Source organism: Aspergillus niger (assembly GCF_000002855.4).
Source record: "Aspergillus niger supercontig An08".
Lineage (NCBI taxonomy): Eukaryota > Fungi > Ascomycota > Eurotiomycetes > Eurotiales > Aspergillaceae > Aspergillus > Aspergillus niger.
In genome coordinates this window covers 2,297,915-2,313,738 of record NT_166524.1, presented here as the reverse complement: position 1 = coordinate 2,313,738, position 15,824 = coordinate 2,297,915, and the positions used below count along the sequence as shown (strand labels likewise).

General features: G+C 49.3%; 7 protein-coding genes and 1 non-coding gene across 8 annotated transcripts; 5 read left to right on the top strand and 3 right to left on the bottom strand.

Annotated features, from left to right (window-relative positions):
• Positions 1-74: 74 nt before the first annotated feature.
• Positions 75-1,283, top strand: An08g09750 (uncharacterized protein; the record flags this gene model as incomplete). The annotated part of the gene is made up of 3 exons (XM_001393047.3): positions 75-183; positions 245-535; positions 592-1,283. 3 exons carry the CDS (start codon positions 75-77, stop codon positions 1,281-1,283), a joined length of 1,092 nt encoding a protein of 363 aa, XP_001393084.3.
• A 1,795-nt stretch (positions 1,284-3,078) lies between these two features.
• On the top strand, positions 3,079-5,314 carry An08g09740 (hypothetical protein; the record flags this gene model as incomplete). Its single annotated transcript, XM_059749327.1, has 5 exons — positions 3,079-3,207; positions 3,303-4,397; positions 4,526-4,816; positions 4,914-4,970; positions 5,243-5,314. The coding sequence occupies 5 exons, from the start codon at positions 3,079-3,081 to the stop codon at positions 5,312-5,314; spliced, it is 1,644 nt and encodes a 547-aa protein (XP_059606231.1).
• An 834-nt stretch (positions 5,315-6,148) lies between these two features.
• 5S rRNA lies at positions 6,149-6,314 on the bottom strand. The gene has a single exon (XR_009468023.1). It is a non-coding gene; the product is annotated as a 5S ribosomal RNA (ribosomal RNA).
• A 101-nt stretch (positions 6,315-6,415) lies between these two features.
• Positions 6,416-8,226, bottom strand: An08g09720 (uncharacterized protein; the record flags this gene model as incomplete). The annotated part of the gene is made up of 8 exons (XM_059749325.1): positions 6,416-6,770; positions 6,820-6,877; positions 6,942-7,254; positions 7,334-7,383; positions 7,458-7,580; positions 7,683-7,849; positions 7,964-8,060; positions 8,142-8,226. 8 exons carry the CDS (start codon positions 8,224-8,226, stop codon positions 6,416-6,418), a joined length of 1,248 nt encoding a protein of 415 aa, XP_059606230.1.
• A 117-nt stretch (positions 8,227-8,343) lies between these two features.
• Positions 8,344-9,522, top strand: An08g09710 (uncharacterized protein; the record flags this gene model as incomplete). The annotated part of the gene is made up of 3 exons (XM_001393044.1): positions 8,344-8,781; positions 8,834-9,311; positions 9,377-9,522. The coding sequence occupies 3 exons, from the start codon at positions 8,344-8,346 to the stop codon at positions 9,520-9,522; spliced, it is 1,062 nt and encodes a 353-aa protein (XP_001393081.1).
• A 1,688-nt stretch (positions 9,523-11,210) lies between these two features.
• Positions 11,211-12,592, top strand: An08g09700 (uncharacterized protein; the record flags this gene model as incomplete). Its single annotated transcript, XM_001393043.3, has 5 exons — positions 11,211-11,335; positions 11,398-11,484; positions 11,540-11,620; positions 11,677-12,247; positions 12,305-12,592. 5 exons carry the CDS (start codon positions 11,211-11,213, stop codon positions 12,590-12,592), a joined length of 1,152 nt encoding a protein of 383 aa, XP_001393080.1.
• A 516-nt stretch (positions 12,593-13,108) lies between these two features.
• An08g09690 (uncharacterized protein) lies at positions 13,109-14,498 on the top strand (the record flags this gene model as incomplete). Its single annotated transcript, XM_059749324.1, has 4 exons — positions 13,109-13,644; positions 13,699-13,776; positions 13,833-13,903; positions 14,092-14,498. 4 exons carry the CDS (start codon positions 13,109-13,111, stop codon positions 14,496-14,498), a joined length of 1,092 nt encoding a protein of 363 aa, XP_059606229.1.
• A 477-nt stretch (positions 14,499-14,975) lies between these two features.
• On the bottom strand, positions 14,976-15,518 carry An08g09680 (uncharacterized protein; the record flags this gene model as incomplete). Its single annotated transcript, XM_001393041.1, has 1 exon — positions 14,976-15,518. The coding sequence occupies one exon, from the start codon at positions 15,516-15,518 to the stop codon at positions 14,976-14,978; it is 543 nt and encodes a 180-aa protein (XP_001393078.1).
• Positions 15,519-15,824: the final 306 nt, after the last annotated feature.

Below are 15,824 nucleotides of genomic sequence, written 5' to 3'. Positions count from 1 at the left end.
AGATTTAAAGTAGCCGGTTGGCTGCCTGGGGTTTTCTCAAAACGGCAAACTTGAGTATTCAAAGCAATTCCATCATGGCTGCATCTGAGACCAGCATTCCTTCCCACTGCAAGGCGGGTGTTGTTGTCAATCCGGGGCCCAACTTTGAGGTCCGAGTGGAAATGGTAGAAGTACCGCAACCAGGTAAACTTTCGAGTCCTCTTCAAATCACACTCCGCCGGTTCTGTGTCGCTGACATATACAGGCCCGGACGATCTACTCATTCGTCTGCGAGCTACAGGTATCTGTTCATCCGATCTTCATATGATGCAAGGCGACCTTGGTACGCCGCCAATGTCAGCTTTCGGCGTTCGATCACCGGGTCATGAAGGAGTAGGCATCGTAGTCAAGATCGGTGCAAATGTGCGCAATTTTAAAGTCGGGGATCGAGCTGGAATCAAGCCATTGCTTGACACGTGTGGAGCATGCGAGAGATGCTGGGGGGACAAGGAGATGCACTGCCGGAGTGGTATCCATACAGGGCTCATGGCACCTGGTAGGCTATGAGATTATACGTACCTCTGAGACCTTCTTGATCTAACTCGACGATAGGAACATATCAGCAATATATTGTCTCCCCCGCTCGCTATGCTTCACCAATTCCGGATACCGTACCCGATAATGTTGCTGCTCCTATTATGTGTAGCGCAGCCACTATGTATAGGTCTTTGAGAGAATCTGGGCTGAAGGCCGGAGATTGGGCTGTGTTTCCTGGTGGTGGCGGTGGTGTGGGTATCCAGGGAGTCCAAATTGCCAAAGCGATGGGCATCCGACCGATTGTTGTCGATTCCGGGGAGACTAAGCGCGCTCTGGCTCTGGAGATGGGTGCCGAGAGCTTCGTGGACTTCAAAGAGACGACTGACACAGCAGCTTCTGTCATTGCTGTAGCCGACAACATTGGGGCTCATGGGGTATTTGTCACAGCACCTGCTGCCTATCGAAATGCATTATCTTATCTGGGAGACCGCATAGGGGCTATCGTGATGTGTGTTGGACTGGCCCCGAAGGACTCGATGACAATCAGCAGTGATCCTAACTTTCTTATTTTTAACAATACGACCATCAAAGGAACCCTGGTTGGGAGCCGCAGCGACGTTGCAGCGTCGTTAGACTTGGCTTGCCGAGGACACTTGAAACAGATTTGCGAGGTATATCCCATTGACCAACTACCTGAAGCAGTGAAAAGGCTCCGGACAGGCCAAGTTGCAGGCCGTATTGTCGTGAACTTTGACCTTGCGAGCTAGAGACACTTTCGTCTATATAGCGAGTCTGGCTAGCTGTCGAAATATCTTCGTTAAGAAACTCCTCCCTTCCGCCCGATAGAAGTTACTCAAACTGCCTCGTAATTACGGTGTAAGATACCCCAAAAAGAGAATTGGATAGACACGTGTGCGGGCACACTACAAATGCTGCAGGAAGTTTCTCATGCATCAGCATTGATGCGTACTGCTGATCATTACATGTTGGGAATTCTTCGCTGTAAACATGATTCCCGGCCGGTACGCTCACTCCGGTCAATCCAATCACAGAACTTTCTAACTGTAATACCTGGGATTGTATTCTTTAATGACTTAGGGAAGTGTTGTGTGCATCATTCAGTTTGCTAGCCTAAGTAACCGAGTGATGACGCGCGCAGGTAACTCGTCACTCAACTGTTGCCCGGGTACACGGTTCCCTCGGCATCCACGTGTCTTGTTTGTTTCTGACATTGATACCTTGGTGCAGTCATTGTCTGAGAAGTAAACAAACTGAATCACGGAGAGCGAGATTGGATCCCTCCTTTCCGGCTAGTGATTCGGCAATTCATGGTTGACCTCGGGAATATGATAAATAATAAACTTCAGTCGGATGTTTGAGAATGATGTTCATGCTTGGCTTACAGTGGGGGTGGGACTACTTAACTCAATCCCCCACGATAGATCTACGTACGATGAGTGCATGCTCGCAGGGGGTTCCCAGCGTGTGGCACATGGTTCCTGGCAGTCTTTGGTAATATTATTCTAGAGTAGACCAAGAAATTTGGAAATAAATTGAACAGGTATCATTTGCTGAATATCCTGTGTCGGCCATTGAGTCCCTTAAATCTAGGTAGCTAATCCCAATTATTCTCTCCGAAGTTGGATCCGCCACAAAAATGTCCTCTCTATTGCCTCCGGAGGGATTAACATCAGAAACTATTTTAGCATCTTTCTACCATACTGTCCTTTAACCTATCTTTACTGGACCCATACTCTACGGCCTCCTCAGATATCCTGCACAAGTTAATGAATGGGGCGGAAAAAGACGCTACATATTCTCAAGGGGTGCTTCGCACTTTGAGCCGTATTTTGGGCCCGCATTCGAGGAGATTATCCAGCTTCAGCTGAACTTCTTGAAGGGTGTGTTCCAGTGAAATGGCAGCTTATAGATAGGAAGATGGTGACCATATGTTGGTATAGGTCAAATACTATAAAGGCAATATCGGAACTGAACCTCAAACACCACTCCGGAGGTGACACCTGCTCCCCATGAGTAGTTGACTTCTGTCAAACACCATTTGGAAAGTATAGGATGGACCTGATGATCCTTTTGAAAACACTTTGATAATACTGGCTATCAGCGAATAGTACCTAGAAGCGGAGAGTGGGGTATCAGTCATTCTTCTGCCGAGGTTCCCCACAATTCCCAACTTTGACTCTCCTCACCTCAACCAGCCAGACCAGCACAATCTTTCATCAAACAAGCCGTCCTACCTTCAGACTTAGGAGGTGGAAAAGATGATATTCAGATGCAAAAACTGTTCCGCTCAATTTCAGCGAGATGATCATCTACAGCGCCATCAACTAAGCTATTCCGAACTACGATACAAATGCGCGGACAAACAATGCGGGATGCGCTTTCACCGTCGCGATGCGGTGAGACGGCATGAAAGGTCACATCAGCGGAGTGGGACACAAAAAAAAAGGAAACCTCGACGAGGCGTACTCCCTTGCCCTCGCGTTTCAACGAGGAATGATACTCTTCTGCGTCCTGGTGACGTCGTCAGATTTGGGAGCAACCATGACGACGCACGGTCGCAATTCTTCACAGTCGACGCAGCCAGCGTGGATTTTCAGGCCAGACTACGGGCTTGTCCGAGCCTGCAAGCCAAAAGCACTGGCAAAGCAAGTGGAGTATTGCTGGACTGCCGTAAGTGCGCAACTACGAATATGCTTTGCGATGAGTGCATATCGTGTCTCTTGCCTGCAACAGGTCTTGCGGAGGATCACTTCACTGCGTTTCAGTTTTGCCTGCAACATTTTGTGCGAGTCCATGCTCGAGAATTTCCATTCCTGCACTCCTCTTCCTGGCGGACGAGCTGGGAGCTGTCTGGAAAAGCTCTTGTCATGGCGGCTATTGGCGGTTGCCGAATCCCATCTTATGGCGGGCATTCAAGACTCTACTTCGACTTGGCCGTTCACCAAGTTAAGAGCTTTACGGCCTCCCTGGACGGTGCGGAGTATCAGGATGCACCCGGTACAGCGACTTGGAATGACGCATATTACAGAAGACTGCTTACCAGTTTCGAAACCTATATCCTGCTAATCAGGTATAGCGTATGGTCCGAGTTTGCAGACCTCCGTGAATGGGGGATAAAATCGCTTGCTGATCACGCTATCACGGTGATGCCTAGGCTTGCAAGAGTCATGAGCGATAATTCACACAACTCCACTTCATGGCTACTGTGGTTACTGCTAGAAGAGTCGAAGCGTGCGTTATGGTGTTTCTATTGCCTCGCCGTTAAATGTCGGCACTTTCTGCATTATTCGATATCAACATTTGAGGTCGTCGTCGGGAACATACACCTCCCTTGTCCAGATTCTCTCTTCGAAGCCCCTGACGAACAAACATGGACAGGACTCAATAACTCAAATGCGCCGCAACACCTGATCGGCTTAACCGTCCCGTCCCAAATAGCATTCTACTACCTCATGTCTCAAGAGCCTATGCCTCAGTTAACGCCCAACAAGGTTGGCACCTACACCAGCCATATTCTTCTCTGCAATCTCTTAAACACTTATGAAACCGGTCGGACTAGTTCCTGGAACTTCACATCCCTCGATGCATACCTAGATTCAGACATATCGTGTTTCCGGCTTCGCACTGAACTCATCCGTGCCCTGGACTACTGGAAATGGCTATTCTGGCGCGATCCGCACGAACTTTGGCACTCCAGGCACCCAGACCATCAAATAAACAGCATGATGTTGTGTGTGTACCTAGAGGCACAGATGTGGAGTTCTTCAAAGCCTCATCTACTCAGCGCGTCGCGTCGCCGAGCAGGTGCTCAACTTGCGTTTGACTTGCTTTCTCTTATCTCTCGTACTGGATTTCTCGTGGTAAGCACACAAAGTGGAGAACTTACAACACTGCCGGGCCCGCATTCGTAGCTTTAGCTTGCATTCTTGCTTCTTTTCCGATTATCTTCGCAGTATGCTAATACCCACTTTTGCAAACGTTCCTCTAGGTTGGGGCGAAATCGCCGTTTTACGTTGAACCTGTCGTCTACTTCTGCACACGCAGCCTTGGCCAGGCAATGCTCGCCTGGTACGATAGCCTTGGAGATGTTGAACGTACTATAGGCAGGGCTACAGATGATGCAGATTGGATGTTGTACGACAAAATTCTGGAGTGCTTGAATCGTCTACCTGGGACCCTCGATGGATTCTCTCTTCCTCGGGTCCAAGGTGGACCCTCCTCTCCCACACCACTATCTCCTCTGTCTTTTACTAATTCCCTTAGAGATGCCATTGTTAGAGTATGGAGCCTTGTTACAGGCGATGACAAATTGGCAAATGAGGGTTTTTGACCGGGAAACCTTTATAATAGAGTTAGAAAGCACTGGAGAGACCTAGGATTCTATCCGCACTCCCTGCGCCATATACGCCTTAACAAACCCTTCTTCATGGCAGGTGGGTGTTAAGCCAGATACTTTGGACGCTCTATCCAATAGCTCATTCACATTGGCTACTAGATTCATCGCTTGGAGCACTAGCTAACTCAGTTGCAAGGCATAGCCAGAAAACGAGCTATAATGCAGCTGCCTGGGGATGCCTCTTGCCCTGCTTGATCAGTCTTGCAGACGAGAACTAGATGTCTAACCACAACCTCTAGTATAAGAAACTTCAATGGAAGGGTTTAAGAATCTTTACAAATATTAAGTCAGGATACTTAAAAAATATAGTTAAGGAGAGCTTGTCAAGGAAACACGGCCATTAATAACTATAATAATATAGGGGAAAATTCTATCCCCTAGGTTACTTCCAACTTAAGACCTAGGCGTCTGCGAGAAACACTGAATATTCATGTTGGCGGTTTAATAGCTTGTGGTTGTCTAGTGAATACTTGATCCCCTAAAGACAAAAGCGAATTCCCTAGATGCTCTTTGGCTGTTTGTGGACGCTGGCTAATATATAATGTTTAACCTTTATTCTCTCTTGCCTTTCCAATTCTACCCCTTGTCCTTAAGATGGCGCATAGCAACGCTAATAAAAGGGTAGTTCACCTAGTGTGCTAGCATATTTTTCACGGCTTTAACTTCACGGTTTGTAAATAGAAGGTAGGTGGCCCTCGCGAAGCGCTATATAACTCTCCAAAAAGCTTAAGACTCTGAATAGAGGGGCAAGATTTATTGACGTTAAATTCGTTTTCTCCAAGCTGCATCCTTTATAAAAGCCACCTGTTTCCTCACAACGCTTAGTATCATCTCTCAGAGGCTCAGAAGAGATTTTTCTTACAGTTTTGATGTATCCGTGGCGCGCTCATACACCTCATTGATCGCTCAGGACCTTTCCTTGCTGCTGATAACATTTCTTTTGCTCCACGGTTTTCTGGTATTCTTCCTGTAAATCCACGTGCTCCTGCAGCCCTTTTCAACCGTTCCAATTTCGTTTGCATAGACCTAGACATGATCACGTGAGGGAGAATGGAATCGAGGAATATGGGACAACAAGAAGGAACGGCCAGAAGTAGAAAAAGCCCTTTCTATTCATGTCAGTGGTGGAGGAATAATGATTGCAGCCTGTTTTACATAGCATTCTGTAGCTCACTCTTCTCACCCCCACTCACCCAGTTGGGTGATTTCCTCACCGAATTCTTACCCATCTCACCTATACTCACCCATGATCTAGAGTCTGTCACTCATAAAGCAGCGACATCCTCGGGTCTCATTTAACTTCTGGCTACATTTATCAGTGTGGCTTATGTACGGCTGAGCGGACGGGAAAGCTTATTTTCCACGCCCTGTGATCGTATGTACTGTTTCAAACTCCTTCATTGGTTATAGCGAATGAGGTCCGACATCGTTGTTTCAGGTATTCTTGGGATTGAAGCACGACCATGTGGCAATGCCGTTTCGCTAAGCACGAGAAAGTCCAGTGGTAGAGTCATCCTTCCCGGAATCACATTCCATGGTTAGATGAACAAGCGAGATGTCATCATGCTGGCGATGACCGCGGGCAGAGGTCCGATTATGGTACACTTGTGCACTAGTGGTATGGGACTTGTCGGCACTGGTAGAGAATAGTCTTGGGAAGATCAGATCCATGACCGGCTTGGTGCTTGGCAGGCTGGCTGCAATGATGGCAACAGCAACTTCGATTCCTGACGACACGGAGACGCCGAATGTGCTCCAGCTTGGATCATTGCTCTCATAAAGCTTGATGATGTACACCATTCGAACAATGCTGGCAATGCAGGCGCTGCATGGTAACCTGTTAGACAGATATGTTCTACAACTCGTTCCGATGGTATTCTTACAACGTTCCCAAGGATAACAGACCGATGACTACCACACGCTTCATGCTCCCAATTTGTAGGCCTGCACTCATGAGTAATTGCTGTGCGGCCCTCTCTAACCAGCCCCCCTTTGTTTATGAACGCACCTAAAATAGTCCGGATCGGTAAACCTAGGATCCACAGATCCGTAACCAGTGATAATGCGGCTGTGGCGTACCAAAAAGGAATAGACGCGAAACAGGTATAGTGGTCGTATTTTTGAGGGTTGTACACTGCATCTACGGGCCAGCATTGAAAAATGGTGGCGAGGATAATGGCTATGCTCATGGCGGCGATAAAAGCTATGGTGCCAAGAGTGATTTTGCGGAGATTTGGGAAGAGACGCAGATATAATAGGCAGATGGACGTCTTGATCAGGCCGGTGATGGGAGTGTAGATAATATGAGTAATGTAGCGAATCTACAGGCAATCATGCCGCTGGTCAGAATCTGGATTGCGATTGGGAGGGTTGAAAATATTCCTGAGCATGCGGGCGCACCTTGGCTGCTGGTAACTCATCGACCTTTGAGAGAGTGCCATCATGTTTCCCTGTACCATATTTGACTCCTAGGAGGACATTTGGCATGAGTTGCAGTACTCCGACCCGAGCTCCAAGTACATACCAAGTCCTGCAATGGCAACATTCAAAATGGCCGTGATCGTGGCGAGCATCATCGTCCAGTCATCTATTCCTAGCCGCTTCACAATCACAGCACGGGATACGAATCGCAGGGCAACGATGGCCGCTGCGAGCCCAGTTACGGTCCCATTGATGATGACGATCAAGGGCCCACGGTCCTCACACTAAGCCGAAAATCAGTATGAGCACCGTCCACAAGCTTAAGCACTTGCCTCAGAGCGTGCTGGAAAGCTTTGCTGCATGGTGAGGCCGTAAAGCCCAGCACAAATTGGCTCACTGTGTGCTGATGATGAGGCTTTATTTTTGGGTACAAACTGCACTCGGTCAAAAAAGGGGCATGATGGTCCGCTCGACAGAACTAAGATCAGGGAGAACCTGCCCTAGTTAGCACCCTTGGCAGCAGGAATTCCGACGTCTCACAACGACCATGATACCCCCGACTTGGCTATCCCCCAAAGGACCGTAATTAAAGCGCTACGGACCTATCACGTTCCGTCACTCAAGCTCGACAGATAGGTTCGGGATTGCAATGTCCGACTAAAGGGCTTGGCAGGATCCTTGCCTATCCACGGGTTTGCAGGGTGGTCTGACGCCAAGGTGGCTTAAGCATTGGTGGATGTAACTGGCGAGGCCCGCCCATTAACGCCCGGTCCAATATGTGTCAAACCGCTAACAGTGCCGGCGGCCGATTGGCTTCTCGATAGTCGGAAACCGGTTGCCTTGGCGCCCAAGCTTAGTGCACAATTTACCATCCGGACACTATACTTCGTCCGAGACACCGGACTGTCCGTTCTTTAAGATCTCCCAAAGTCGTGGGCGAACCTTCCTTCACAATATCCTTGTTTACATGTTGGTAACATCTGCCCTTCATGCCATCTATCCGATCTCTCTTCCTTAGCGCATTGTCGGCATGGCTGGTCGCAGGGCATACTCTCCGGGCCAGCAACATCAGCACCGGCTACCGGATCGATGTGCACTCTCATGTGATTCCTCCGGTCTGGAGAGAGGCCTTGATTGCTGCTGGCTACCCGGTGAAGAATGGAACGCTGTATACTGACAATTTCCCGGTGCCCAACTGGACGCTGGAATCACATCTGGCCACGATGGACACCTTGGGCATCAATTTCTCGACCATCAGTGTGAGTGCTCCCGGGGTCTACTTCCTGAGCGACCCTAGGGAGGCACACGCGCTGGCCCGGACTGTCAATCTCGCCATGCACAACTACACCCAAGCCCATCCCACTCGGCTGGGAGCGCTCTGTCTGCTGCCCCTGCCGCACGTAAAAGAAGCAGTAGCCGAACTGGAGGTACGTTGATTGCCAGACAGTAGCAGAATCTTGGCTAATACACAGCTGTTAGTTTTGCCTTGATACGCTCAAGTTCCCCGGTGTGGGCATGTACACGAATGCCAATGGTACCTACCTAGGCGACCCTTCTCTCAACCCTGTCTTCTCAGTTTTGAATGAGCGACAGGCCACTGTCTTCGTCCACCCGGCAGCTCCAGGATGTCAGTCAGTGAGCCTGGGCTACCCGTTCCCTTTGACGGAGTACCCATTTGACAGCGTGCGTGCAATGGAAAATCTATTATTGAAGGGCCAACGCGCGGAGAATCCTGATGTCAAGATGATATTCGCTCACGGTGGGGGCGCCATGCCCTATCTAGCCAGTCGGATTGCCGGAATGGCGTCCATGTCGTTGCTGGGGTCTCTGAACATGACCAAATCTCTGGCGGAGCTGGCAGGGTACTACTTTGACACGGCGTCTGCCACCTCAGCAATTCAACTCACTGCCATGAAAAGCTTCATAGGGGTGGACCAGATTCTGACTGGAACCGATTGTAAGCCCTCCTCTGTTTTCCTGCACTCTTGCATCCAATCGATGAGGGAATTAACAATGTCTCAGACCCGTATGTTCCCCTTGCGCAGAGTGAGGCGGCACTCCCTGCCATCCAGGGCAACGGCGACTTCACCGATGCCGAGATGGCGCGCATCAACCACCAGAATGCGCTATCACTGTTTCCGCGCGTTGCCAAGGTGTTGGGTTATTAAGCTCTTCCTAACAGTGAGCATTGTAATAAAAAAACGCGTCTATGCCACCTCATAGTGTTTGTAGTCCAATGAATGCTTCTAATGGTATTGTGTATGACATCGAGTAGATAGATTCGTGGAAGACGATCCAATCTTAAGAGTCAAGAGGCTGTCCAGGCGAACATGTCCGAGCGGCTCAAGATATATTTATATTGCCTGATAGTGTTAGGTCAACAAATAGTAGTACTTTATCCCACGCCCCACTATTTCCGATGACTGCCAGATAGAAATTTAACAGCCACATTCACCGAAACACTTCCATTAGTACAGGAGTAGGAGCGGTGCGAGAGCCGGCCATGATTTGGTCACGGAAGGCATGTGCGGCCTGAGGCAGGGAGGTGCGCGGCCCGAAGATCGACACGCGGCAAGATTGCCAGCAAACTCGACTGACCGCGCGATCCCTAGCAACACGACACAGATGTTCGGGGTTGTTGGATACATGCCAGGCGTTTCATTAGTCTGACATGTTGTGCCCGGGTAGACTACTACTGGTACTATATCCATCTCCATTTGATAATCTTCCGATCGCATCTGCGAGTGATTCCTCTACCGGAAAGCCACAACCGGGAAGGGAGAATAGCAGTCACCCGCATGTCCTAAATGAGGGCGTCCCTGACAGTTGAAGATCCGGGGTAATTATGGGGAGGGCCTCTCCATGCACGGTTGGTTCCGACGCTCAAACTCAAGTGGAGGCCGCCTCGGTCGCTGCTCACATTCAGCCCCGCTCAAAGCCATGCGCCAGACAAGAGGAGCACAGTAAAACACATCGGTAGATCAACTGAAGATGGGTAGTGGTGATGCTACATATGTTGTGCATAGGTTGGGGTTAGCTTTCCTATCAAGCGCATTGCACTGTCTGGGAAGGAATGTACTCGAGGTTGTAGTGTAGCAGCCACGGATGTAAGCCCACGGGTTTATTGGATTTATCTCACATGCCATCTCAAACAATACTTGTAATCAGAACCTTTTCATAGACACGAATTTTGCAAATGCAACTATCGATTATGCCGCGTCTTTGTTGTTGGTCTTCTGGTCGGGACAACAAGAGGACCCTGGATAATTGACTTCCGCCCCTTTCCGCTCGGGTGACCGCTACGCAGCACGGTAGGTTGGTGGGATGCCACCAATCACGTAGCATACCTTGCTTGAGGTTCTGGTGAGACCAATTGCAAGTGAGTGTCAGCAACTTGCACCTTTAGATGGGTGGGGATCTCCCCGCTGTGGGTCGGTCAGCACTTACTCCTCTTCACGGAATTAACGGGGATACAAGTCTGAGGGCATCGGCTGACACCCGAAGTACGTGAAACAGCTTCGTATTGCCAAAGACAACTACAGCATCTACACTGGTGCCCAGACGCATTGACCCGAGTACGAGTCCAAATTGCTGTTCCATTGATTACAATCAATGGGACGGGGACACTGGTTCAACGGCATAACCGATGACATCAAGCTTCGATCCACTAAAAGCGGCATCTGGTGGAGACTCGGCGTCATGATCAACGTACCGCCATGTCTCCTACAACTTCAGGCCTGGAGGTAATCGGAGTTTATGGCTATCGCCGCCAATTCTGAAGACATATATAGTCGCCCTCTTCCCCAGACATCATTGAAGCAGCAACGTCCTTATACACTCTTCATTGACTACCATCATGTCTATCTTCGCCCCCGCCCCCAAGCCAGCCAGCCGTCTCGGCTACCACCGCGTATTGGCACCCTCGGCTGGTGTCAAGGTCTCCCCACTGTGTCTGGGAGCTATGAACTTTGGAGACGCATGGTATGGCAAACTTCTTATCTTGAAGTGACTGGTTAACCAAGCTGATTCTTGTTGGTTTACAGGAAGGACTTCATGGGAGAATGCAACAAGGAGCAGACCTTTGCACTGCTGGATGAATTCTACAGGCTGGGAGGCAACTTTATCGACACGTACGTCACTACTACATATAATGTCCTTGTAATATACTAACAATCATTACTAAAGGGCCAACAACTATCAATTCGAAGAATCCGAGAAATGGATCGGAGAGTGGATGACCGCGCGCGGGAACCGCGACCAGATGGTGTATGTATCAATGGGTCTCCATCTTTTCACACTAAACCTGACACCGGATTCATCAGCATCGCAACCAAGTACACAACCGGTTTCCGCACCGCCCATCGGGACACCGAGCCCCTGCAATCCAATTTCGTCGGCAACTCCATGAAGAGCATGCGGGTCTCCGTCGAGAGAAGTCTCAAGAAACTCCAGACTGACTACATCGACCTCCTCTACCTGCACTGGTGGGACTTCACCTCCTCCGTGGAAGAAGTCATGCATGGACTCAACAACCTCGTCACATCGGGCAAGGTTCTCTACCTCGGTGTCTCCGACACCCCGGCCTGGGTTGTCGTCAAGGCCAACGATTACGCTCGGGCCAACGGCCTCCGTCCTTTCTCTGTGTACCAAGGAAGATGGAACGCCGGATTCAGAGACCTCGAAAGAGAGATAATTCCCATGTGCAGAGACCAAGGAATGGCGATTGCTCCCTGGGCACCGCTCGGCGGGGGCAAGTTCAAGTCTGCGGAGGCGCGTAAGAGCGACGCCGAATCTGGCAGTGCACGGGCCGCTGATTTGAGCGAGACTGATATCAAGGTCTCGGATGCATTGGAGAAGGTTGCGAACAGGAAGAACACCACTTTGCATGCTATTGTGAGATTCCACTCCCATTAATGCTATGTCATCGAAACTAATCCGAATGATCAACAGGCTGTAGCTTACGTCATGCACAAGACACCTAACGTGTTCCCCATCATCGGTCAACGCAAGATTGAGCATCTCCGGGCGAATGTGGAGGCTTTGAGTGTGAGCCTCTCCAATGAGGACCTCGATGAGATTGATAGTGCATCTTCGTTTGATGTTGGCTTCCCGATGAACTTCATCTACCGTGACTGTTACTCTTCGCGCAACACGGCCGCCGATGTCTGGTTGACCAAGGCTGCTGCTCTTATTGACGCACCTCCTCATGCGGCGCCTGTGCAGCCTCGTCAGGAGTAGATTACTGTTTGTAGCATTAACGATCGATTTCACATCAAGAAGCCTGGTTATGTCCATTATTGTTAGAGAACAGAAAAGAAAAAGAAATTTCGACATACTGCCTTATGATTTAGACACCTGAACTCTTTCTACAATACATTATTAGATTAACTATCCATATTTGTGACTCTGATATGCCGATTGATCCAATTACCACAACATCGAAAACTCATTATAGACTGTAATAATTGAGATGTATAAAGATCAGAAAGTAAGACGTAGTGTTTGCCTCCAGTGAATGTTCAAACATTGCACCAGTAACTCCAAAGCTGAGCCAGCATTCGATTGGCTGGATTAAGGTTCCCGCTGGCCATGCCTCTATCATCATTTCTAGATCTCCCTTTCTCTCGTTCATCTCTTCTTCTCTCTCATCTATTTATCTTCTCCGCAGATAGTGGCTTTCATTACTTTCAAAATATCACCAGTCTGCGGTACTCGTTACTTCGACATCTCCTGTCGCTACTTTCCGATGCCATCATGCCATCGCGTTGGTTTGCTCAAAGCGAGGTCGCCCCTGGTACTATCATCCAGCTTAGGAAGGCCAGGTGGGTAATTCGCGAGGTAGCTAGTGAGCACTGCTTCCAGTTCAACCAGGACGATCTGCGGGACAAACATGACCCCTCCTTGGCCTGTACTCGTCTCGTTTGCGACACACATGGACCGGATGGCCCTGTTCAGGGTCACATGCGTTATTATAAGCAGATTCCCATTGAAGGAACTGAAGCTGAACCCCCAACCACACGAGCCGAGCAAGCAAAATTCTTTTGTCCGATTGAACTAAAGCACCTACGCACCTTGACCCAGAAAGGATCAACCATCACCCCCCGTGTGCTGGACAGCAAAGAAGACAAGCAGGATAATACTGGCTTTGTTCCCGGCGGCTTCGTCACTTGGGTTGTTTGGGAAGTGGTACCAGGACTCCAACTGGGTAATGATGTCGGTTCTGCGCCATTCTGGAGGTTAGGTCGGGACGAGCGGGATGCAGTGCGTCAAGCATTCCAAGAGAGCATCTGGTTTGTGGCCCTAATGCCTTTCCCGCTCGCCCATACTAATACGTACTGTAACAGCAAGCTTGAGATCTGGGGACACCTACCTTACCCTGAACACGCTAAAAACCTTGTCTGGGATTCCACCACGGGCAGTTTGTGAGCCCAGCAGTCCAGTCCATCACTTCTCTTACTAAACCTGTATTGTTACGTAGGTACTATGTTGGATTCCTTCTCACCTGCAAGGGTGATCCACGAGCTGTCTGGTCTCCTGCCAAATGGGCAGGTTGGGGCTTGGCAAAACCGCCAAGGGGATGCCGAGATTGGGATAAGTCTACAGAGGGCTGGGAGCTCTAGTCTCTTCTATTCCTTAATGGGGATATGCTCATGTACATCTAATCACGGAGCCATAGCTTGCAACAAGAATGATATTTGGGGATTGAGGATAGTAAGTGTAAACTATTTGTGGGATAGAATGGACAGGAGGCGCTATTTACATAGATGGAGTTCATATGACAATATCCAGATCGTTCTGCACCGTCCATTTGTTCGATATATTCGCTGTCTACCATTTTCTTCAAGTTAGCGCAACTCCGATGCGGGGCCGACTAGCTTCGAGCAGTGCAAGCATTATGATGGGCGTACCTCTAGCATATTGCCGCGGTATTCCAAGATTCTTCTCGCGGCGCAGAGTGCTCATGCAGCAGCGTATATCGCAATCCAAAGCCTTCACCGCGGGAGTCACTTTGGGCATGGTGGCTCTATCCGACCTGGGCTCAGAACAATGCTTGGATGCTAAAAGATGCGTTGCAGATTCAATAGCTCTGCGGGGACACTCACAGCATTATCTGGGTTTTCTTCACAGACGGTCAGGATCCTAGACGGATTTTTTTGTCTCATACTCAAACGCGAAATGCAAACTCTACTCAATAGTTCACCTCTCCATATGGACAGCCCAAGTCCGAAAAACAGCTTGCCATTAGAAAACATATCAAATGACAGTAATCCTCTGAATCCAATTGACTCGCAGTTTGATATTTCCAGCCAAGAGGTGTCAGCAACCAACCAACTTCATAGGGCCGAACAATGCATTTCAATCTACGAGCCCAACGGCTTCTGTAGCCGACCCTGCCAGCCAGGATCTCAATACCCTCCACAACATGCTCCTTGGTCAGAGCTGGGTATAGAACCAGATAGATCCCTTTCAATAGAGTGCAAAAGCCGAAAAAAAAAATAATTGTCAATACTTCTCTAGTGACATTGCTTCAAGTTTTCTTTATCCGAACTTTGTACTTCCAAGCGCCATCGGCGTATCGATATAGGTAGTAAACATGCGGCAACAATACATACAAAGCCTCTCATCGAACAAACTGGTCAACATAATCCGCCCCAAGCCCAACCTTCTCATAATGCGCCCTCGCACTAGCCAACTTCGAAAACACATCCTCTACCCCCAGCGCATTTCCCACAGGGTCGACGTAGATATATGCACCAGTAACATGAAACAAAGTAACCATTTCCTCGACCCCATCCGGGACCTCAAGCGTGTGAATATCACCCGGAGGCTCGAAAGCATGACTGCCCTCCGTCGCCCACCACGGATGCTCAAGATAGTGCCATTTGCCTCGTAGAACCGTTGCATGAACAGGGCCGATATGACGGTGACGGGACAAGATACCCGAGCGACGCACACGAAGTAGGTTGACGAAGTAACCCTGAGTGACGTTGAATAGAATAGGACGGAACCAGACGTCTGGTGCTTGGGGAACCCATAATCGTTCTTCGAAGTCCAGGCCCACAATATTTGGTACGACGAGATCCTCTGAGACGTTGGGGAGAGGGTCTCCTTGGTAGGGAATAGCTGTAGCTTTGGGTCGGTCGTTGGCGGAGGTGGATGTCATATTGGGATTTTGAGACGGAAGGCGGAGAGTCGGAATCGAGGATGTTTTGAGGTTGGATGAGGTGTATTAGCACAGCAATAGATTTGCATGTCAAATAGGGCCACTTATATATTTATGGATTGTAGACTACGCTTTGAGAGGCACTTTGTCGATCTTAGCTGATCGGGTGTGGCGCGACACAGCTGGACGTTTTCTTTGGGTGCCTTTGTCCGGTGGAAGTGGGTATGTGTAGCGTTCTCCGAGTCCGGTGGAGATTTCAGTGGCCTCGGCTCGACTTGAGTACTCTGCACTCAGTTAAATCAGAAG